Here is a 24445-nt window from a genome sequence, read left to right on the forward strand (position 1 = left end):
CATTTCCAGTCACTATCAACAGCTCAGTTTTGAAAAACATTTTACTGTTGAGCTGAAAGTAGAGAAGCAAGACTGTATGTGGTGCCATCATTTAGAGAAATCTTGATGCTGCTCCACAGAAAGTAAATAACAAAACACAGCATTCACAAACACTCATACAGCGCCCTCCTCACTACAACAGCACGCCATGGTCAATTTTATTTTAAAATAAAATCTTAAAAGAGCCATTTTGAATTTTCTATGAGTTAGTTACTGTGGCAATGTAAATATACCGATGTCAAACATGTCCCCTAAAGACCTTGCTAAGATAGGTATCTGTATATGCAAGAGTTATTTGCTAAAATGCTTTGAGTAGCATAAAATAAATTCTTATTGGTTATTTTTCCCTCCACAGTACAGTCTTCATGGGCAGAGTGGGACGGCAGTGTAAACACCTGAGACATACATCAAAGACAGAGGTGTGTTTGGGAAGGAAAGGAGGGGGGACAGGCTGTCTGAGCTGGCCTGCCTTACAACACAGTGAACTCAGATAAAAGCTGTCTCCTTGCACATAAGAGACTCATTAACTTAAGAGATTAAACCCCCATTTGCCTCTTTTCTCTTCCCTGATATCCCTAACCCCCCCCCCTCTCCATCCTGCTGGGCTCCAGTAGGACTGACAGTCCCTGTGCAGACTGTCAGTAGCACTCAATTGTCACATCCAGTCTCCGGGCCTTGTGGGCAGACGCTGCCACGCCGAGACGAGCAGACAGTTTGCCCCTGGAAACTACAGCGATCTGTGAATCGAGTCAGTACACTAACCCAGGGTAACACACTGAACATGATAAAAGTCATCCATCCATCATGGTCATACAATATCTGCAAAAGTGAAAGGTGTGAACAGTGTGTATAGCACTTATATTATCTTTTGTCACGTTTTTATCTTGTTTCATTTCACTCAATTATTTTTTTCCTTTGCGTTTGTCTCTTGACCTGCTGTAACAAGCGGATTTTCCCCATATGAGATTGAATAAAGTCTACTAACTTGTGTTTTTAAAATCTTGATTTGTATCTAGTTTGCACTCTCAACGAAGAGCCCAGACTTAAGTACTGGGAAATTGCTGACGCTGTTAAAAATCAGGCCAATGCCATTCACATCATTTTCGTAGCATTGTTGTGCAGCCAGATTACCATCATTGTTATTCATAATAATTTATCCATAATCTGTGACAGTCCCATTAAAAAAATCTTGCGCACAGTCGAGCACATAAGCTTAATCATCACAGGGCACAGAAAAAATGGTGCAGTGTGCTCAAGCATCATCTTTATTTCTATAACCCCATTAGAACTGCATTTGGCTTTTAAAGAAACAAGAAATGTCTCTTTTCTACCAATTCAGTTAACACTGATTCAGGCAGCTTTAGCTCACTTTGCAAACAGACAAAACACAGACGAGTCAAGGCAATGTGAAGGGAAAAAAACAAACTTAGAACAAAATTAAACAACCGGGCTGACAGAGGTACACCATCCATGATTCTACTGTCCTCTTACGCAGCAGTGCTTTGCTCTTCTGCAGCTCTGTAGGAGAAAAAAGAGGCGTGTTTTCATTTCCTTTAATTCAAATAAAAACTGTGCCAGCCTAAAGCAGATTAAGTTTTACCCTTACAATTTCTACATTAACAGCCTGTATATGTGGTGACATCTGTCTTATGTATGAACACATCAAGTTGTCGACTGATTTACACATCTTACATCCTCTACCTCGTTCCTACAAAATTATGATCTGGCAGCAATTCAAAGACATGCTTTACTCTGCAAGATATAATACTACTTTCAGTGGCCACTTTATCAAGTACACATGTAAATCCTCAAAACACTCAAACACTTATGTCATAAATCAAGATACCTATAGGTATCAGACAGTTAAATGTCATGCTTTAAGACCCTTTCAAGATAGTTTTAAACTAAATGTAACAGATTTTTGGACAAATCATGTTGGGTTTTTTATTCATGCATTTCAAGGTCAGTAGTGTATATATAATCCTGTGCAGGGGCAGGTTTTGTGTAGGAATATGGTTGTTAGAGTGAGTTATATTAATTTACATTTTGCCAACAGGTAAGTGCATGTATAAAGTAAAAAGATTTGAAGAGGTTCAGTGGTAGGTCAAAAGATTTGTAACATCAGAAATGTGGACTTTCCCACATCCATGTATAGATTGACTCCTCTTGCCAAAAAATAAATTAAAAGATGGAAATGAGGAATTAAATGAAGTAAGATAAAATGTCTTTGGCCATTAATACCTCACACACTCTCTCTCCCCCTTTCACGCTTAAACTGTCCTGTCCATTAAAGGCAATAAAAGCGGCCACCCCTCCCCCCAAAAAAATTTAAGACCATATAATGCCTTGTAAGGCTGAGTATTTGTAACATTGTATAGATCACATTTTAAGGCTTTATTTATCTGCAGGCACCATATAAATGTGGCATTTACAAAGTTTGTAATGTTCACTTTTTGATGAAATTGTCATAAATGTGAAAAGTCAATGATATGCTTATTATTTAGGTCACAGATAAAAAGTGGTGTTGCACTGAACTACATAATATTGATAGGTGTTTCAAGTTATGTGTCCTTCCAAATGTCCCTACATGAGAAGGTCAGAATATTATAACACCTCTGTACACAAGACAGCATCCTTACTAACTGTGATCTCAATAGTTCAACATATTATTCAATTCATACCTGTGGCAGTGTCAAATAACACACATAGGCATCATAAAAGTAGACTTTATAATGGATCGGGTGTACTGATTGCATGAGATTGTACAAGTCTGCCTACTAATAATGAATAACGACTGTGTGATGGCTGATCAGTTTACATACATCGGACTGTCCCTCAGTGAGGTAGGAGGGTCACAGCCCAGATATGCCCCATTGCTGAAACAGTACTCCAGCAGAGTCCTAAAGCATGGATCCTGTGAGGACATTAAGACATTTAAAAGGCTGGCTACACACAAATATCAATTATTACACATACTGTGTAAAACCCAGGATCAAATGCTTTGTCACTCACCCTGATGAGTAGGTGGGGGTTTCCAACAATCAAGAGCAGGGCTTTGGGACGAGTGATGGCCACGTTGAAGCGTTTGGGGTTGGACAGAAAGCCGAGTGAACTCTGCAAATCATCGCTCTCTACTGATTCATTAGAGCGCACCTATGTTATAAGAGAATGAAATGAACTGAGTAACGGCCAAAATAAGGAAAAAACTGTGGGACGGTTATGACTGATGTTTGTGCTCCCATGGACTGTTTTTCTTCATTTGAAATGGATGACGCCATCTGCTTTTTCAGTGAGGGAAACCCAACACGTTATTTTAAAAATGCTACAAGATAGCATTTTTTCACTTTCATTATGTCTCATATCATCATGCATTACACAGTCTTACTGATAGATACATGGTATAAGTAACCAAAACAATAATTACTGCATCTTATATCAACCTACTTCTAAAAATCTGGTTGCAAGCTAAAGACAGAAAATGGTTGGTAAGGTTTAGACTAAAAAAAAACACACTATGACAGAATTCAGACCTCTCACCAGCTACCCAAGACCGAGGACATTAGCTGCCCTCCTGCATATACACAAATACTATCGGTATGATAAATAAACATTTTGTTTTTAGTCAGACAAAGCTGATATAGATCTCTTGAGGAAGCATTTAGAACTGAAGAAAAAATATATATACCTAGGATGAATTTGTGTGTAAAAATCTTGCTCACACATCATTTGGCTACACAAAGTCAAAAGAGAGAGATTGCTGCTTTGTCTGTTTTAACATCCACAGTCACCAGATCCCAGTCACATCGGATATCTTCAGATTTGAAAAAAAAAGGCACACGGACAAATCAACATATTTGAGCATCACAAGACACTGGGAAGACAGCTAAGCTAATGTTATGTCATTTCACAAACTTGTGTTGAATCAGTAGCGTGCCAGCTGTGATTGAGGCAAAACGTGGATATAGATTTTTATTTTTAATATGACAGCAGCGACTAACACACTTTTGGCTGATACGTGAACAAAAAATCCTCCTCTGCCCTAAATTTATCAGGATCTCAGAAACTGCAACACCTACATCCCCAAAACATAGCAGACGTAGGTTTAACACCTCATCCAACAAAAATTACACAAACTGACCACACTGTGGTGCTAAACGACACCATTTTAAAAAATGTTGCTTTGTAGTGCAGGGGTTACCAAGCAGACTTGACCTCAGGCCAACATTTTATGAAGCAGTCACAGGTATACAGATGGTCTAGATGGGTAGGCTAATGTGAAAAATAAAACCACATGTTTTAATATGAGCATGTAGCCAAAAAAACAAAATGTTAAATAAGAGCTATGGCTTTGTCCCTAGTCTTGCATTAAGAAATGGACCAAGCAGCATCCAATTTATAAAAGATGCCAATTCATTTCAGCTTGACTTAGCGAACACCACCTAAACAGCAAATTAAGCAATGAAGTCCACTGATAAAAGGCGGGTATTTTGACAAGTTGAAAGTGAGATCAGGCTGTACAGATCAAGCACCACGGTTTGTGTGTGTGTGTGTGTGTGTGTGTGACAGTTTGTGAAAGACAGAGAGAGGTGAGGTAAAGATGGTTTAACTAACTACACCTATGTGTCTGTCACTTTGTCTCTTTGCCACTTTTTAATGTTTGATATTTTTATAGTAAGCTCACCAAACCCACACATCACTATCCACTAATAATTAGCTTAGAGTTGCATAGCACAAATTGGTCATGGGTCCAGATAGAACCGCACTGGGTCCGTGCCCCCGATTGAGGTCCGCCATTTGGTGATGACAGCCCTAGGTATGTGATGTTAAGTCTTTTTTTTTTAAAGTATTTTTTACAGCTTTCAAAAACTCATCCAATCTCTATTACATACTTGTATCACAAAAAATGTGCCGTTTTGCTCTACAGAATCTGCACTTAATTAAAGAAGATGCCACTTCAAGTTAAAACATGGGCATCTTATTTGGAAGAAAGCACATTCTGATGTTTGTAACTTCTGTTTCCAAAACTGTAGGGATGCACAATAATATCAGTCATCTGTTTTAGCAGATATTGGTTTAAAATATCAGAATTGGTCAATATGCTGATTTCTGCCAGTATCAAACACCCATATTGACATAGTGAACATGTACAAAAGACCAACCCTAGGTTCAAGTATTTTTCTTATTTTGCACACTAAATGAATATTACATACACTGAACAGCATTGTATTTTATGCCTTCATTTGCTGGTGGGCCATCACAATAAGAGTGTGCATGATATGATGTGAATTCTTCAACAGAGGAGACTTGATCATCACTTAAAATTGGGTGGGGAAATAAAGTGGATATATCAGTATCCATCCTATGCCAAATAAATTGTTATATATCAGCATATCAAATATTGGCAAAGAACCCAATATTTTGCATCCCTAACAAAAAGTGTATTTTTTGCCTACCGTAGACATGATGATGGCGAGGAACTCTTGTCCTTGGAACTCCTCCACAGAGCCCACTTTGATGTCAGACAGGCCGACCTTGCCCAGCAGCACTCGAATCTTCTCACACTGGACACAAAGACAGTCCCGAGTCACAATATATGCAACGCCACTTAAGCTACCCTTGAGTTTAATATGAAATTACACTGAAATAGCTTTTTCCCCACTCTGGTAAGATAAAAAAAAGAAAGGATTTCTCTCTCGTGCAACTAAATTGCTTCAATGCTTTGATATTAGACCTGACTTTAGGCATTATACGGTGCAGTCTGACCTGTTTCTTGTACGGGGCAATGATGCCAATATCAGAGGCATCCACAGGGTTGTAGAGCTTCTTGGCCAGCTGGCAGCAGTAGAGCATGACCTGTACAGCCTCCACTGGGTTGAACCATGATGGGTTGTTACCTTCCCTCATTTCTGTGCCCTAGGGAAGAACAAAATCCCCTGAATAAATGTGGGAGCTGAATATCCCAGTAACTTGAATGAACATGAAAAGCCCAACAAGAATTAGATTTTCCAGATGTACCTAAAAAACTGAAAACTCTGTGAAGATGCATGTTTCCAATCTTCAAGTCTTAAGACCACTCACCCTAACTCCATGGAAGAGGAGTGGGAAGCCTTTTTTGGGCAGGGTTGTCCACTGGCAAAGAGACTCTACTGTGGCCCTGGGAGCTTTGACACACAGTTCGTTCTTGTAGAAGAGCTTAGAGGGCAGCGTGATCAAGGCCTCGTGAGAACGGTAGTTGTAGATCAGCTTGGTCACCTGTAGTAGTAAGAAACCGGCTTTAACCAGTCAAAATTTTGCAAACAGCGCATGCAAGTATTCTTCAACAAATTCCTCTGTGATGAGCCACTTGTGCTAATCAAATCAATAATGGCACCAAAATATAAAAGAGAGAAAGGTAAATATGCTACACGTCACCAGGTGCCATGCAGCATTGCATCTGCATAGCATGTGGAACATTTTCATTAATGTCAGTGATACATACTTCTAAAGAACACTGTAAAAAATAAATAAATATATACATACATATATATGTATGTGTGTGTGTGTGTGTGTGTGTGCGTGTGTGTGTGGATAGATTTTGTACACAGTGCACCAACCAGTTTTGGGTTGTATCCCCAGTCATGTCTGCAGTACAGCGGGTTGGCCATCAGCCTCTCCAATAGAGACACCCCCAGGCCAAAGGCAGCAGCCAGCTTGGACTTTACAATTGGACCCAACTGACAGGGGTCTCCAGCCAGCACTATCTAAGTAGGTGAGGGGAGAAAAAGTTGCTTTAATCAGTAAAGATCGGGCAGGTTTTTAATGATCATAAAGGCTCACTGTTTTCTGTTTTCATAGCTTTTTTCCTTAAAAAAACACAACCATACAGACTTATGAGTCTGAAATTAATTAAGCTGTGAATGTATGGGGAATCCTGTCGCAAGTCTGAACACAGCTCAGAAAATACTTCATGCATGAAAAAAATCTTTGTACAATATGGCTCACCCATAAATAGGTAATGAGTAAACGATAAAAACAAACCCAGCTGTTGCTCTTTTGGATCCACACTGGAAACATAACTGGTGTAAATTAACACTTGGCTGCTGGACAGAGCCTTTAAGGTGCGAGTGTAGTCAGTATATGTGTGTGTTTGTGCAGACCTGTCCATCTCTCTCTGATATAAAACTCATGGGGATCAGGGACTCTGGTTCTGTGGCCTGGCCGGCTTCATCCAGAAACACATGGGTGAAATGACCCACTCTGAGAAAAATTAAAGATCAACAGTTAGTGAACTCAGATAGTAGGAGATGTATCTGCATCTGAACTACCCCTACTATAACCCAGTCCTTACTGGATTCCTATATTATGGAACATGCCAGCGCTGGAGCAGGTGCTGACCACGATCCTGTGATAGGAGGCATGACGAATGTCTTCTCCTGCCTTCGAGTACAGTCTCAGCACTTCTGGGATGGACTAAGATTTGAAAAAAAGTAACACCAACATGGGACGTAAATTTTAGATGGTGAAGTAATGTGTTAAAGGTAAATGCAGACAAAGCACCTTATCACAACCTCATCTATTATTTATAGAGGATTACTGGCAACCGTACCACCTAACATGGTGGCGAATAGCTGTGACATCTGTAAAGACCTTACTGCACACAGGAGCATGCATATTTTCCCTTTGATCATACACACTGTAAATTATTAAACATTAAATGTAGGCAAAGAAAGTACAGGGATTTTCTTTTTTCCCCCCTTGATGCTGTTAAGTACCTCTTCCTGTCTTGAGGATGCGTTGACACGGGCCAAACTTGCAGCATGCAGGAAACCACTGTCATGTAGGCGAACGCAGATGAGGTCAGCAGCACTGTTGGAAGGAGTGCATACGAGTATCCGACTACTGGGCACAAAGTGGTAAACCTGGAGGGGGAAAGAGTTCATGTAGTCACATGAGCAGACTACCAGAATGGGAGTACACTTGACAGGCGTGACACCTAATCCTGACATATTCACTACTGCAGCTAAAAGTTATTGAGAAGTTTCCCATCAATACCAGTGCTGTCAATTTGTTTAATTTCTTTTTGTTTACATTACAACTAGGCTTGGGCCATGTGATGAATTATTGTTAAATATAATATTGGTTATTATATTCAGTCTCTCCTATTCTGTCGCTTTCCATATGCTTCCCCATATTGTTTTAGCAAATCAATACAAACAAAAAACAACATGCTAGCATTCATCTGAGGCTGTAACTTATTATCCATGTAACGATAGCCAATGCTGATTCCACTTCGAGCGAGAAAGCAACAGCAAGGCTACCACATTATTGCTAAGTCGCCATTCTCGTTGGAAAAACTAATGCAAATATGCCTATTCAGTGACTCTTTGGTTTTAGCCATATCATTGCATTGCAATCTTCAGCTCTTTTTTTGGATGATAATTTCTCATTTTTCTTTAAGCAACATCATCAGAAGGGGAATTTCTAAACTGCCCAACCCTAACTATAACGTGAAACCATCAATTTGACTACTTGAACAGTATTGGCAAAAAAAGAAGCTATTTTTCAGAGGTGGAAACAGTCAATTCCAACAATAAAGTTGGTGTTGGCAGGTTCCAAGGTACTGCTCTTTCTCACGTATATATTCATTGTATATTGTAGCATCATGCATATATTTTAAATTTCTAACTTAACATACTAGTTTTACACACTACATTGTATCATAAGGCACAAACTTTGTTTTTAAAAACTCAGCACATTACACATACTTGTAATTCATACTTGTAAAATTCACATACTAATGCTAATTGTTTTATTTCTCATTTCTGCTTTCTATAACTCTCTGGCATCAAAGCAACTGCAACAAGCAACAATTTCCCCCCAGGGATCAATTAAGTATTTCTGATTTTGACTGCTTCATCTAATCAAAGCTATAACTTGTTGGATAACATATAAGAATATATTATTTTATGAAACAGAGGAGCCTTGACTGTATAAACTTTTAACTCCAGTGTTTATGGGCGTGTACCTGTAGTATGGCCTCTATGAGGGTGATGGTCTTTCCGGTGCCTGGAGGTCCAAACAGTACATAAGGAATGGGCCGACACTCCCCTGCCAGGATCCTCTTCACTGCCTCTCTCTGAGGGGGGTTCAGGTCTGGGTTAAAGAAGTGCCCTTTGCTGGGAATGGGCTTGGACGGCAGTCTACTGTCTAGAAGCAAATCACACATTTGTTGTTGGTGCTCTCAATCTTATCTGATATATGCAGGCAAAGCTTGTATCATATAAAACATCTAATATGTGTACCTTTAGTCTGCGTGGCTCTTGACTTCATGTTGATGGAAATGCTTGACACGTTTCCATTTTCCATAGCTGGAGCCTGTTGTTCGGATATTATTACACTCAACCAAAACTAGATTCAAGGTCACTGATGTCTTTTGTTTTTCTTTCTCTCACCTCATGGTCCTCTGTTGTTTTGTTTTGGTCTGTCTCCTCTATCCAGGTCCCTGTCCACTGAGGGCTCTGAGCAGTCACTCTGGAGGGGAAGAGAACTGCACAACAACGCAAATTATTTAACAATTTTTTCAGGTATACCATACAGGATTATCAGTTACTGTTTGTAAATGCTCTTGCCAGCGAAGGCGAAAGTAAAAACCAATCCCAAATTAACTCTCCTCTGGTGTTATGCATTTTTTCAGCTCTGTGTCTCTTGGACTCCTGCTGCTTACAGTCTAGCACCTGGTCACTACTTTTTTTACAATGCCATAACCTCAACTAGGCGCTGTAGGGGTACATGCCCAAAAGCATCCCAAACATTGAAAATATGAAAATACGGGCAGAGGGCAGAGTCTCTGCAATGCCACACACTTTATAGAAGCTCATAAGTGAAGACTGAGAAGGATTACTAATGCATGAGTATATACATTGTTTTCTAGGAAAATCCTGTAAAGTGGGTCTTTAAAATTAACCATTGTGACGGCTTATGTGAAACTCTGCAGTACAAATGAAAACTAGAAGTTTACAGATGATGTGAGTGGTACAAACAGCACCCTCTGGAGTCAACTTTGTGGCAGTTTCAATATGTGATTTCCCACTACAGAGGTTTTTTTTAAATAGCATATCGCTTTACTGTTGATAAAAGACCACAAGACGGTGAAGAACGTCAACATCCTTTTATAAAAAATGTATAATGTGTGTAATCATGTGAGAAAGGCCTTTTGATGAGACAGTGGCTCGGGACTTCACTTTTCATTAGCTATTTATTTACAGAACCTTTTTCATCCTTACGGTTGTCAGTACAATATTTTGCTTGTGAAAAAAAAAGCACATATTGTACCCTCCAAAGAGCCCTGTAAATTGCACGTCATTGTATCTACAGTGTATGTGTTGACCTGTGAATCTGTCTTCTTCATGATGTCTAAAATGCCATAGGTGTACGGTGTAAAGACATAAAGGTATTTGAATAAAACCTTAACTTACTCTCCCCAAACTGTTTTGTCTGGTCAAGTGCATTGTGACAGCGCCTCATGGTCAATCTGGTAAAGCAAATGGTCAAAACCCTCATATTATTACTATGATGCACTATTTCAAGGGGTAATATGAGTGGATTGGGTTTATGAAATTAAAAAAAATACATATTATTTTCCCACCTGTTGTAAGAGAACTCAACATCAAGTGGCTCTCCGAGGTAGCTGCGCTGAAAATCTGAGTTCACTCTCAAACTCACATTCTCATTGTTGATCTGTAAGTCAAAAAAGAGCATTAGATTAAATTTAAAGAATGTTTCCATTTATTTATGTGGAACATGAAAAAGGCTATATTCTTTAAAATATTTCCGTACCTCTGTAATATAACTGATGTACTCCATTACCACGCCGTTACTCTGTGGTTTCTTTAAAACCACTCTGTCACCTGCAATAAAAACTTGTTAAAACCCTTGTGTTGACTAAAAAAACTCCCAACATAACCCTTTGCAATAATTAAACTATGATGAAGAAAGACACCAAAGGCCTCCTCACCTATACAGAGACTTGGTCGGCCTTCTGCCGACCCAGCGACCTCTAGGTGCAGGTAGACCGCTCCTTTTCTGAGAAGGGCCCCGTTGATTGTGAATTCTCTTATTTCCTTCTCAGCATGCAGCTCCTCCAGCCAAAGGAGGACTGAGAAACGCGAGCGCATGTTGGATGGTGACAGTGTCTGAGAAAACAGACACAGCAGCAAAGGAAAATGTCATATTTTAGTTGATACCTGAAGGCAAATGATACTTTTTCTCTCTCCCTTACTAAAAGAAGCAAGACTGAGAAAAGCAGCCACTGGAGCCAATTTTGTGGCAATCCGTGTCCCCTAAATAAAGGGTGTTTTTTAAAAAATATATATTATACATGCTTGGGAAATTTAAAGGCCCAAAGGTTTACACCTTTGTTAGGATGCTGATTCAGAAGGCATAAGGCAAATACATATTGGTCATCTCCTTTTTCTAAAGTACTTTAATACACAATTAATCAACACATTTATTTTGCAGGTAACCATAATCCAAATCTTTATCTGCAACATTTACTTTCGTCTATATGAGCAGCTAAACTTCATAATGGGCGTGCTCACCTCTCCCAGACAGGGCTGTACTACCAACACATCGCTCCGTGCCTCCACACAGTCTCGGAGAGCCTGAGGCAACGGGTAGTTAGGTAGGTAGTTTGGCATCCGCCGCTTGGTGAGCCTACAGGTGGAAAACTCATTCTCAAACAAGAGCCAGTATAAGTAATTCATTTTGTATAAAATACCTTCCTTTAGGGATGGCAGAACAAAATTTCACACACAAGTCGACCAAACTATGACATTAAAAATCCTCGGTCTTAGCAGCAACAGGGATGATACTTAGTTTTGTGTATTAGCCATTTCTCCATTTTTTTAATCCATCTAAAAAAAATGGATAATGACTTCTGGAGATAATGAAGACTGCAAAGACAAACTGAAGCTCCCTGCATGCAAAACAGTGATACATTAATAAAGACCTATTCATTATTGTCATCATATATACTTACATATTAGTGTCACTGAGTGCACATAATAAGTGGCAAATAGAGTAGCTGGAAAATTGGCAGGCAAGTAATTTCAAGCTTGCTGCTCCTCCTGAGGCAGCAATGGTATCAGTTATTTTGATACCTTGGTTTGTCTTTTGGAGCAGAGACAGTGATCACATGAGCAGGCATTGCTGAGTCCAGGTGACCATCTTTTGGGCCTTCTTTGGTATTGTAGGGCGCAGAGGGCTGCAGCAGGCTCTCCTCCTGACTACCCACTGTGACCTCCAGGCGCCTCCCAATGGTGAACAAGGAGAAGTGCAGCAACAGTAGCTCAGCACAGCTTCCAAGGCTCCTGAGCAGTTCAGTTGTAGGACAACATTTTAACCAGAGCTCCACAAATACACTTGACAACTCAACAGAGCTTTTTTTATGATAAGACAGCATGACCAGAAATACAGTAGGTAAAGTCAAAAACCTTCTATTTTATATTAATCCATTTCTTTTATCTCTGCTTCTGTTATCCAATTCTGTTGTAACTACAAGAGTTTAAAAAATAACTTACTTTGCTTGACAGGCCACTACAACAGACAACCGCTCTCCTGGTTGAATATCCACATCTGTCTCCTCTCTCCTTACAGCAGGGGATTGGGTTGTTTCCTTCAGCACCTTACCATTTTCTTTCAATTCCTCATTTGCATTACTGACTTGTTTTTCTGAGGACTCAGAGCAGTTTTCTTGCGAGGGCTGTCGTTTCCGTGTCAGTGGTGCGGGGCCTTTGACAGTAACCAGGGTAAATTGTTCCTCTGAGTCCCAGCCAGCAAAGTCACAGCACTTCAGCCTGTGGGTCTCTGAGCCTTTGTTCCTGTGAGACAGACCCAGATTACGAACAGACAATACAGTGTACTGTGCTACAGGTGCTATCATATATAAAAGTGATTTGCTCTGTAACATGTTTGCCATAGTCACCTCATTTGAGAGATTTAAACTAAAGACCCACGTTTGAGGTTTTTTTTTATTTTAAGATGACTTTTGAGTAATTATGCCTGTGTGCGTGTGTATAGCCAAATATAGACGGGAAAAGGACTCAGTCGATATGGGGCGCTCATAGCTGAGTCCAAGTGTACATTTGTGGGAAAACTGAAGCAATTCCCTTAAAGCGTTCCTGAGATATTAAATTCACGATAATGGGACATACTGAAAACATAATGCCTCAGACCAATGCTGCCGTCAGCTTGGAGGCATAAAAAATAAAAAATGTTCTTGGATAATGATAAGAACTATACTTATAGTTTACAGAGGTTTGTAACTTTGTGTTATAATTCAGTTTTACTCTGAATATAAATATTTTCTTGCTTCTTTGGTCACTCACTGTATCCAGAGTACCAACTCCTGTTTGTCCCCAATCATCAGATCCCCGAACTGGCCATAGTCTGTGACATCCAGCCCCCCTTTGTTTTCCAAAATGCTCTCGAGTTCAACCTCTGGGAGACGTGTGGCAGAGGTATTCCCACTGCAACAACAACAACAAAAACCTTCAACATACTGATCTCTATCACCCACAACAGCATTTTAATGTATAAGAAAACTATTATTATAATTCAGATTATAAAGAAACAGGGCTGAAATGATTTGTTGATTCAGTCATTTATTGAGCTAAAATAGTGAAAAAATGTGACAAACATCACCGTCAAGGTTCACAAGTGGGAGGATTTGCTGATAAGTTGTCACATATCATAGTAATCTGAATACCTCTGAGTTACTGACCTTTGGTCAGACTAAAGAAGCGTTTGAAGAAATCACCTTTAGCTCTGCAAAGATGTGATTCACTATTTTTTGACATTAGAAAATCCTCCTTAGTTGCAGCACTGTAAAGATTTAAGTACAATACCTCTGAAGGCAGGGTGCCATGCACAGGGCCCTCCAGTAGTAGAAGGACTGACTGCTCTCCACCATTACCAGGTTGACGAGGTGTCCTGGTAAAGGCTGGTAGTGGGCAGGGAGCAGCAGAGAGTCCAAGCTGAAGAACACACTATCATCCGCTACTCCATTTTTATCATACACGCTGGTCACTTGCACCTGGAGATAATGGATCATTCAGAGAGGGCAAAGAAATAAAAGAAATCACTAGATTTATAACTAAAAAATGTTTTAATATTACTCAGTCGGAATAGACAGAGATAAATGAGCTTTTAAGCATGAATACTTTATCAGAATTATGTGCAATGTGTTATACAAATGCATTTTTAGTACTAAAAAAGGACTAAATTGTAGAGTGAGTATAGCAAAAAATGTTCAGTGATGCAATTACCCGGTCTAGGCGGCAGTATCGTAAGGGGGCCACAGAACAAGCCTGGGTGGTCCACTGGGTAGGATTGATAAAATATTTTGCTTGGACCCAGTCTCCTTTCATTGGCTCATAACCTGACAAAAAGGAGAGAAAATACACAGTGTGCCAATAGGCAGAAACGTTAACATCAGTCCTTAGCCAAGGGCTCATAAATTTTGGTGTGGCTGTGAGTGTGTCTAATCTACTCTCGGTCTAAGAGCTAACCAAACATCAACTGTAAAAATATAGCTGTAAAATCTGTCAAAAAGACAGTTCTGGGACTGAAAGACCACTGTACAAGGCATCGTGGAGTCGAGAGGCTCACAATTTTAGCGTGTAAAGTACATTGAGTATCGGTACCTTCCCATAGACTGCTGCGTGGGAAATATGTAGTCTGGTTTATGTAGCCGCCATCTCCATCAAATGATGTGACTGTGCCGATGAGAGGCCGCAGCTGCATAGTGTCAGCTTCTAGGGAGCTTGCTCCTCCATCTTCCCAAGCATCTGCACTCTTCTCCACCTAAGTGACAGGATTAAATGGTGCATGTCTGACAAATGTTCATCATGATGGCCCTATTTTCCTAACTGATTCACTGTACGCAGAGGGAACAATAAACAAGTATAGGTTAAATTAACACATGGGCCTGAGTCCCCTTTCAGTGTACAATAACTCAAAGTGGAATAACAAAACAGCAAAAGAGATGCATCAACGTTTGGATTCTGATATTTGATAAGGACGGAGCATATATGTGAAATACTGTATGTCCTATATCACCATTCTCCCCAAAAAACAACTTAACAGACACAAGCAAACATAAACTGAATCCTCTTTGTCAATATATGCTGTGGCCAAGCACATGATTCTCACCCTGAGAGCTTTCCATCCTCCCTGGGCACCATCTCGTACAGCTATGCAGTTCACCACGTCCCCTTCTTTCAGTGGCATCCCGCCCAACACCTCTCCACTAGTGAAGTAGATTGTATGGTCTATCATGCCATAGTCAAGGCACAGCTGGGTCACCACACTGCCCCGCAGGTGGCGAATATCCTCCGTTCCTTACAAGTAAAAGAAATGTGAATCAAAGACGACATGGCATCATGTCTGTTGCTCTGCTGCTATGGTAGTTTGGAAATAAGTTCGGCTTATCTGGATATACTTGGTGGGGTTGCTGTATTTACCTACTGTACCGGAGAGCATGTCATCTCCATCCACCTCTTGAGTCCTCCACAATGGAGAAACCACCTTGGACAGCATACACCTCACAGCAGTTAGCATGTTTGTCAAATGGTAGCGGAAGTAGCTCGTTATCCACACTAAGAAAACAGAACAGGATAGGGTTTTAAACATAGCAAACATTTGTCACCTGACGTTATGTAGATGCATTGGCCATTGGTATTAATTTACTCTAAAGGCTAACACATCCATACACCAAAGACAACTCATTAAAACAGCTAATGAAAAAAAACTTAACTTCTGTCACGCCCAAATAACCGAGTTAACTAGCATAGCAAGTGCTAGCCTGTAAATCATATCAATGTTTCATACCTTAAAAATGCTAGCGTCGTTTTACAAATCCACGGCTAATGCTAGGTAGCTAAAACTTACCTTACCTATAGCGTGACAGGAGATGTGTAGAGGGAAGCAACTGAGAACATTATTTAGCGAACAAGGTTAGGTTAGATTTGAGTCACTGTTCTCAGCAAAAAAATAAGCTTAACTACAGTTAAAGTCCTCGTGTTAGGGCGGACACCTTAGCTGTTTGAGTCTGAATGCAAAGCACTTCACAAGTATGCGTACGTGAAAAGCGAAACCCGCCCGCCTCTCCTCTGATTGGCTAGTACGCGCCGTTCCTCCCATAAGCGGATTGGTTAAATTCAGAGGCCCTAACAGTCAGTCATACTAGTGCACTGGAATAAACAATCTCTTATAGAGCTCTGAGTCATACCAGTTAAAAACTTAAAATACAAAGGTGATATGACGCATGGCAGAAAGTAAATTAATGAAAAGAAAAGAAAAGAAATGGGTGACAGACTTTTCCAAATAGTAACAGATGACAGTGCTCAGATAAATAATTCTGAATAAATATTAGTTAGAAATGCATTTCTTATTTGTTACAAATTTAAGAGACCCAAAATAAAATTGTGTTTCAGTTAAAAATAACTTAAATAAAGAGAGTGGAGTTGGAGCATTTGGCTTTATGAATATGACATTTTTCCAATGAAATAAAGAAGTTAATAATAGTACAGATTTTTTCCCCTTACATTCAAAGGAAGTAATGGCATTTCTTTCTTCATAAGTGTATAAGTGTGTGATGTTGGACATAGTATATTATTCTCTAGGTATTTCCAGAATGCAGCACAATATGAACAACCATAAAAAAGGTGAGTTAAGCTTTCTTGCTCAGTCATACAAAAAGTGCAGTTGTCATCAACAAAAATTAATTTTGAGAGATACAAGTTTGTTGGATATATTTTATGCAATATTTTTCAGTCAAAGGTTATGACAAGGGCAGGTGTTATGAGAAATTTGGTGAAACATGGTCAAAAGGTAATCAAACGTAATGGTTTAAGTTACATTACTTTGATGAAGTAGCCTAATTAAAATAGTTATGTAACCTTTTGCATTTTTTACAGGGCAATTAGTCATCTGTAACCCATTACATCTCAAAAATAACCTTCCCAACACTGTGTAATAATCATAATTTGTTTGCTATACTCTCCACAGTTGTTTGTTTTTGCTAATGCAGTTTAAAATCTCATTCTGTGAGACTAAATAAATACAGATCTCCAAGTTGTTTTAACAGATGGCTTACACCATATGTTGTGGATTAATATTCATACAGAGTATCCACTGTGAACCCTCTAGGTTTTGCAAAATTAACTGGATGCAACTCACCAGGAAAGTAATCAGAAACTACATTTATCCAGCTTTCACAGACACATTTAAGCATTAAAACACTATTTGTTTACTCACAACTGTCTAATTCACCTCTCTTCTTTTGCAAATGTACTATTTTTTGGCACTTTGGCATTTTTTGGCAACTCATGGAAAAACTTTTATTGGGAGATTTTACACCTGCAAGGAAAATATCTTTTGTACTATTTTTCAGCAACACTCTGCTGTACTTTAGTGCCGTCACATCACACCTGCAATCTGCCAGTGTGTCTTCAGTCAATTCAATGAATTTATGACCAACTATGCAGATCAGTCATCAATCTGCTCATCTGATGGTGTGAAATATTCCCCTATCATTATCCACCTCTCCTTTTATACACACTGTCAAAGTAAACGGCACAAAACTCTTAATGCCACTCAGTATTATTTTAGCGTAAGATCAATCCTTGACTCAGCTAGACAGACCTTTTGAATATATTGTTGCTGCCAAGTTAGATCTTTACAGCCTTCACTCCTTTATGTCTTAGTATTAGAACCATATTTCACTTAAGATTCTTACTGTGTGCCCACCAAGGTTGCCAAATATGCAGGGGTTTTTTTTAATAATGCAAGTGGCCCAAGGGATTGTAACTATCCATGGATAAATCATTTTAGTGTCTTAATTCAAGACATTGAAAATTTATGCCAGGCAGCCCTGCCAAGTTGTAACATACACTATATCACAGACAATAAACTTTAAATATTTTTTTCCTGACATGTTAAGAGCTGTTATAACATATGTCTTCTGAAACGTATTTAGATACATAAAAGGGATGTTGACATTCACTGTAAAAGTGTCTCGATGTTAAGTTTCACAGCCTAAACTAAACACAATAATATGCAAGCATACAGTGTAAGTATAGACTCTATCATTTCCTCTGTGGCGTCTGTTAGTGTCAGGTAAGACATATTACATGCTAAAGGACCCAAGCCGTTGACTACATGTCAAATACTTTATATTACTACCAACCCTCTCCAAAATTGTACCACATATTTTTAAGATGCTTGAATTAGCTTTTACTGCCTACTATAGTTCTGTAGCCAGGATTTTAAAAATACTGAGGACTTGAAGCCAAATTGGCCCAACACGGATTCAAAAATGTTTGACTAGACACCAAAAAAATCTCTAAAAAAGTTTTAAGAGAGGGATGCAAGGGTCATGTCAGAGGACTTCTATTTTTCTTTTCTTATTTTTTTGGGTGGGGGGAGGTCCTTTATTTGATTAATTAAAATTAAAAAAAAAAAATAAAATAAAATAAAAATTAAAATGCACCAGAATGCAGGAAATGAAATGCTTTTAATTTGTTGGCAGAGGACAAACCCACATGTAGATTACTACATCTCACATACTTTATATTACTGCCAACCCTCCCCAAAATTTAACCACGTATTTTTAAGATGTCTGAATGAACTTTTACTGCCTACTGTTGTGCTGTAGCCAGGATTTTAAAAATACTGACGACTTGAAGCCAAATTGGCCCACCATTGATTCAAAAATTATGACTAGACACTAAAAAAATGTTTTAAAAAATGTTTAAAAAAAAAAAACAAAACATAAAATTCTATCTTAACCTTACAGTTTTTCAGGAAATTTGATACCTTTTAGTTTTTAAAAATATGGATGAATTTCTGAATGAGCCTACTGGGCACTGGTACAAAGTGTAAGGGGTCCCTCTGATCTTCATCTGTAAAATGTCACTCAAAGAGACTCCAAATGACCACAAAGACACATAGAACGATTACAAAGAGATGCAAAAAAAGCTGCACAGTGACCCACATAGACTGTCAAACAGGGTTAAACAAGCATAAAGCAACACAAAATGACTACAGAAAGATGTAAACAACTACAAAGAGACTCAAATTGACTACAAAGAGACACAAAACAGCAACAAAAAAAAGCTTAACAACTATTAAGTCTGTGTGTCTTGCTGATATATCAGAGAGGTGGTGGGGCCTTGTGCATGTCTCAGCCCAGGGGCTTATTGCCTCATAGTCTGCCAATGTTTAGAAAGGTCATTGTACAGTAACTAGCTCACATTTCTAATATGTTTGAACTTCCACCCAGTCCCACACTGTCTCCCTTTTAATGGCCTGGGCTAAGTATAAGAACTGAGTTTATTCGAAGTGTTGATAGATTCACAGCGATACCAAGTCATCACAACAGTGCCAGCCAGTCTCTGAAAATCAATACCAATTCCTTCTTTGCACTGTGTCAAACTGTGCGTAAATAAATAACCCAGATATATTGTATTGAAGATTTACATTCACAGTTCTTTATTTCAAATTCACATTCAAACATGGATAATAGATTTAATATATACATTATTTTTCAATTTCTACATTAATGTTAATAATATAAAAGACAATAAACCTTTTGTATGGACATTATGATATGTGTACTTGCAGTAATACACCGTGACCCCGCCCTGGATAGGTGGATGAAATGTAGAGTTGCAGTAATGTGAATAATATTCTAACTAAGACCTCACTTGAATTCCCATCTGGAATTCAATGAGAGTAGCAAAGGACTTTTTTTTGACAAAATTAAATATATTTACATTCAGAAAAGGCACAAATCGGAGCATAAAAATCCACCAGAATGCAGGAAATGAAATGCTTATAATTTTCTTGTGAAGGACCCCCAAACCTATATGTATCATATGTGTCCTCCCAATATTAAAACATAGAATATACCCTTTTATTGCACTATATGGTCAGTTAAGGAGCTCTCCTGAAGCTTTTGATTGTATTACACAGTCTTCCTCAGCAGATAAGGTATGCCATGGAGTTTTTTCCGAGCACTTCAATAAATTCTCATTCATGTTGGCTTAAAAATTAAGATTGTAGGTTTACTCTTGACCTTGGAAACAGCAGTTGATGTAGCAGTTTCATCACCACAAGGTCCATTTGGTTGGTGTTCTTGAGCTTTTGATTATATCACACGATCTACTACAGTTATTTAACTTGTATGTCCACCAATCAGCCAAAACATGGAAAGCAATGACAGATGAAATGGAAAACACAGAAGATCTGTGTGTGCAGTGTGTTGCTGGGAAACCTTGGGTCGTGGCAATCATGTGGATGCCACTCGACACACACCACCTACCAAAACACTGTGATAGACCAAGTACACCCCCGGCAACCTCATGGCGATGGAATACCCTGATGGACTTGGCTGATACCAGCAAAACATTTTTATTGTTGCAAGATGATCAATGTTAGTCACTTTACCTGTCAGTGGTTTTAATGATGTGGCTGATGGGTGTATATTACAGTTATAACTGCCCTGTCTGTCGAGCAACAACAACCTTGACAAAAGTAAAACTGGGTACAATGTTCACTGTGATTTATCATCTGTCTTGTGCAGCAGTCAAGTGAGGGCTATGTATGATTTGTACTTAATGGACTTGCAAAAGGTAGTAAAACATGCAAAAACACTGATACAGTCTATGGCAGAGCGGTTATGTTGATTTACAGCCGTTCCCAAATAGCATTTTTACGTAGGTGGTTTAAAACTGCGTGCCTTCAGGAGACTCGGGGAAGTGATAACACATTAACATTGCAGGTTTAGATATGAACCATTTAAAGAGGTACAGCCTAAAATCACACAGTGGATTCATGAGCACTTGGTGCACTCATACTTTTATGTTTATCTTTTTGAGTGCTGAGTGAGAGCAGTTTATACAGTGAATCAACAAGATGTTGGGGGTGGGGGTTGATTTTGTCATATATTTTGGGACTTTGTTAATGTTTCCATATTGTGTGACTTTGTCATGACTCTTTTGGTTGTGTACTGTCTTGTTTTGGGTGGCAGAAGCTCAGTCCATAGGAACTTGATACAGGTGGTTGTAGTCCAGCTCATAGTAGGTTAAAGAGTGGTAGCTTCAGAGGTACCATCACCTCTGGGGCACTGTTGAGGTGTTTTTGAGCAAGATGCTGAACTTCTAACTGCAGACCCATCACTCTACATCCCTCCAGAGCAGTGGTTCTCAACCAGGGGTCCTTGAGGAAGTTCCAGGCATTCCCGGAGAAACTGGTAATAGTTTATTTTTAATTTTTAATTCCCTATGGAGGTTAGCCCAGTTGAGTATGAGGCATACAAGGAACAATTCTGATCACAGGTTTCATTTCCTCCATGGTGATCACAACTGCAGAGGTGGACCTGGAAGGTTATGGCCTCTGGGACTCCAGCCCTGAATGTTTTCTAAAAAGCCACAACACTTTTGAGCTTTTAAAAATACCTCCAACTTTGTTGTTTATTCAGATAGTAATGTAAACTCATGTTGTTTATCCTGCTATGCTATTCACTAAGTACATCTAATGTAATTAGCCTGAGTAAATATTATTATGCTGAGCTAACATTCAATTTAGGCAATGAAAGACCACATTTACGCTTGTTGATTTGCAATTACAGCAACCAAGATTATTAGATTCAATAATAGATTCAAATGAAGCCGATTTGTTATCTTAACATACATTCTGTGACTTTACTCCAGCACAGTGTGATCAAAACTAAGTTTCAAGATTAGTAATGTGGTTTACGCAAACTTATTTCCCTATCTATGATATGTAAATAAAAAAACAGTAGCCTAAACATCAGACAAATCTGGCCTCTTCTAAGGTGGCTGAACTCAAAATTAGTCATTATCAATATTTGTTATGTAATGGTTTCAGAATAATAAAACTGGAGCAAAAATAGATACCAAACAGGATGTACGCTCTGTAATTATAATTTTTTCCCAAATAGGCTGCAAATTTAAGCATTCTATCATCTCTAATGGCTTGAATAATAGTGCACATAGATGCTAGAAACTGGAAAAAATCTCTCATGGGGAGCATATTGTCAGACACCCAGATGTTTACATCTGACTCCGCCCCTGCTCAACTGTAGTTGACAACTGAAGAATTCTGGTCTTAATTATATTTAACAAAATCTTTTTAGACTGAAGTCCCTAAAGCAAAATGTCATCAAATGGGGGTCATGACCTAATGCATATAAATTTAGGGGTCCTTGACTTGAAAAATGTTGAGAACCACTGTTAGAAAAGAGTGTATGTTTGTGTGTGTGTGTGTGTGTGTGTGTGTGTGTGTGTGTGTTGGTGATGACAAAGAACAACAGAGAGAGAAAAACATTTTTTTAAACTTCTTGACATTGATGTGACCCTACTACTATCACAAGAGGGCAGTATTGGTACTCTGTACACCAAAACACCTCCAGTCTTTGTTACACAGTGCAAATGAGGCCGGGGGAGGAATCAGATCAGATAACTAATCTCAGAGTCTGTGTTGCTAAAACTGGACACTCTACTTAGTCTGTTTAATGACAACAAACAGCACAAATGCTCAGAAATGATGCCAGCTATTCTGAGGAGCATAGGGAAAAACAGATTCCCTCCTTAATCAGAAAGTGTTAGACATTATTGGCAAAGACTCCACCTATGTATTTAGCAGCTTAAATACTCAGGCCTTTGAGTAATTACTAATACAGTCTGTCTGTTGGACAGCTTTTGATAACAGCAGGTTATCTTCTCAAGGTGCCTAGAGTTTGCTTTCTGCCCATATTGCAAAGCATAAGCCAATATATCATAATGATAACATAAAATGTTTACAGAGATATTTGAAATTATTCTAAACTAAGAAAATATACTAAAAACTAAATAGTGTCTATGACATCTATCCAAGGTGTTTTGAGTTGCTAAAAGATGTTATGTTATATCATGAGAGAAATATCTACCTATTTCATTCAACTACAGTCTATTCTTATTCAATTCTGAAGTGGAATATTTTATTTGGTTAACAAGTTTTTAAACACATTTTGTTTGCTCAGGTCAAAATGTGTGTTTACAGTGGTCTAGTAGTGCAGCCCACATGAATAAATGGAATTAATTAGATAATCCCTTCTGAGAATTGTCTTAGTTCTCTTTCAGTATGGAAACCAGGTGCAAACAGGGATTTATTTGGCATGATGAATGTATATAAAACACAGGGGAAGAGTAGGAACATTGCACTGGCAAACAGAGCAAATATTTTGTGGTGTCTGTTTTTCATTATATTGGAATTAATGCACAGCAGTGTACTGTAATATTACATACCTAAAATGTTTTTTTTATAAGGTATACATTTCACATATTATAACTTTGTTTCATAGTGACTGATTTTTCCTTGGTTAAATTTAACAAAACTACAGGATACTGATTATCCAGTTATTGGTTTCCTGATAACTGTTAAAGCCTTTAATTTAAAATGGAGCAGTCAGAGAGCACATATCTTGACCAGAGTTGCACAACCTTTCTATTGTTATGACAATAAAAGTGTTAACATCTTTTTTAATCTGCATCTTCAACCATATCTGACCTGAAAGAAACACAGACAGATAATAATATGATTTTTTTTTTTTTTTGTGTTTTTTGAAAAAATCATTTGAAGCTGTGCTGTTTCCTGTGAAAGCAAAAGCATCCAAAAATGCCACGTCTTGCAGTGTTAAAATCATAGACTGTATAAAAATTATGGATGTAGCCACTATGATGTCACTCATTGGTTTTTGGACTCCTGTTTTGAACCTTGACTTTGGCATTTTAGCTGTCACCATTTTGTTTGTAAGAGCCAGAGGTGACCATATTTGGACGAGAGGGTGGCGTGATGGAGGAGTGACGGGTGGATCTGACTCAGAGACAGTGGTGACACCTCACAGTCTGCCTGTCAGTTGCAGCGGCTCAGCCTGAAATATGCATCATTTTAAGCCTTGATAAAATGTTTATGGTGGGAAACATAACAAGTGGCAAGGCAGTAAATATATATGGGGGGGCGGGGGGATATGCCCAACACACCCACCCACAACATACTGACAAAAAATCATTAAACTAAATCATACAAAAACAAACCAACCAACTAAACCAAAACCAACAATGCAGGGTGGGTGTCTGCTGGAGGAAGGGAGGGGAGTCAACTCCTAGGCCAGCTTTATTAGCTGGGAATGCCCAGGTGAGCATAGTCAAGCTAGCGACCCTCCCATGTGGACAAGCTGCCTGATGAGGCTGTCTGTGTCAGTCTCTGAGACAGAGGGAGGGCTGTAACAGTTAAAATGACCAAATGTGCCATGCTACGACATGCAACCACATACCACCATTTTAAATAAATATAACCATAAACA

At 38.8% G+C, this 24445-nt stretch overlaps 1 protein-coding gene across 3 annotated transcripts; it reads right to left on the reverse strand.

Annotated features, from left to right (window-relative positions):
* Positions 1–1286: 1286 nt before the first annotated feature.
* On the reverse strand, positions 1287–16143 carry mov10l1 (Mov10 like RISC complex RNA helicase 1). Of its 3 annotated transcripts, none has more exons than XM_042496462.1 (27): positions 15972–16143; positions 15540–15674; positions 15229–15416; positions 14721–14880; positions 14343–14455; positions 13923–14110; positions 13404–13544; positions 12597–12896; positions 12177–12386; positions 11616–11730; positions 11033–11210; positions 10855–10925; positions 10664–10755; positions 10494–10549; positions 9471–9565; positions 9321–9393; positions 9044–9225; positions 7791–7937; positions 7367–7488; positions 7176–7275; positions 6633–6779; positions 6118–6291; positions 5803–5952; positions 5493–5600; positions 3052–3192; positions 2862–2953; positions 1287–1557 (listed from the first exon to the last, which is right to left on the reverse strand). In XM_042496462.1, the coding sequence occupies exons 2-27, from the start codon at positions 15634–15636 to the stop codon at positions 1527–1529; spliced, it is 3471 nt and encodes a 1156-aa protein (XP_042352396.1). In that variant the 5' UTR covers positions 15637–15674; positions 15972–16143; the 3' UTR covers positions 1287–1526. The 3 variants fall into 3 exon arrangements, with proteins under 3 accessions (XP_042352396.1, XP_042352394.1, XP_042352397.1); XM_042496460.1 differs by having other exon boundaries at positions 15967–16143; XM_042496463.1 differs by lacking the exon at positions 13404–13544 and having other exon boundaries at positions 15967–16143.
* Between the last annotated feature and the right edge of the window lie 8302 nt (positions 16144–24445).

The sequence above is a fragment of the Plectropomus leopardus genome, chromosome 11, assembly GCF_008729295.1.
Source record: "Plectropomus leopardus isolate mb chromosome 11, YSFRI_Pleo_2.0, whole genome shotgun sequence".
NCBI classification, from domain to species: Eukaryota; Metazoa; Chordata; class Actinopteri; order Perciformes; family Serranidae; genus Plectropomus; species Plectropomus leopardus.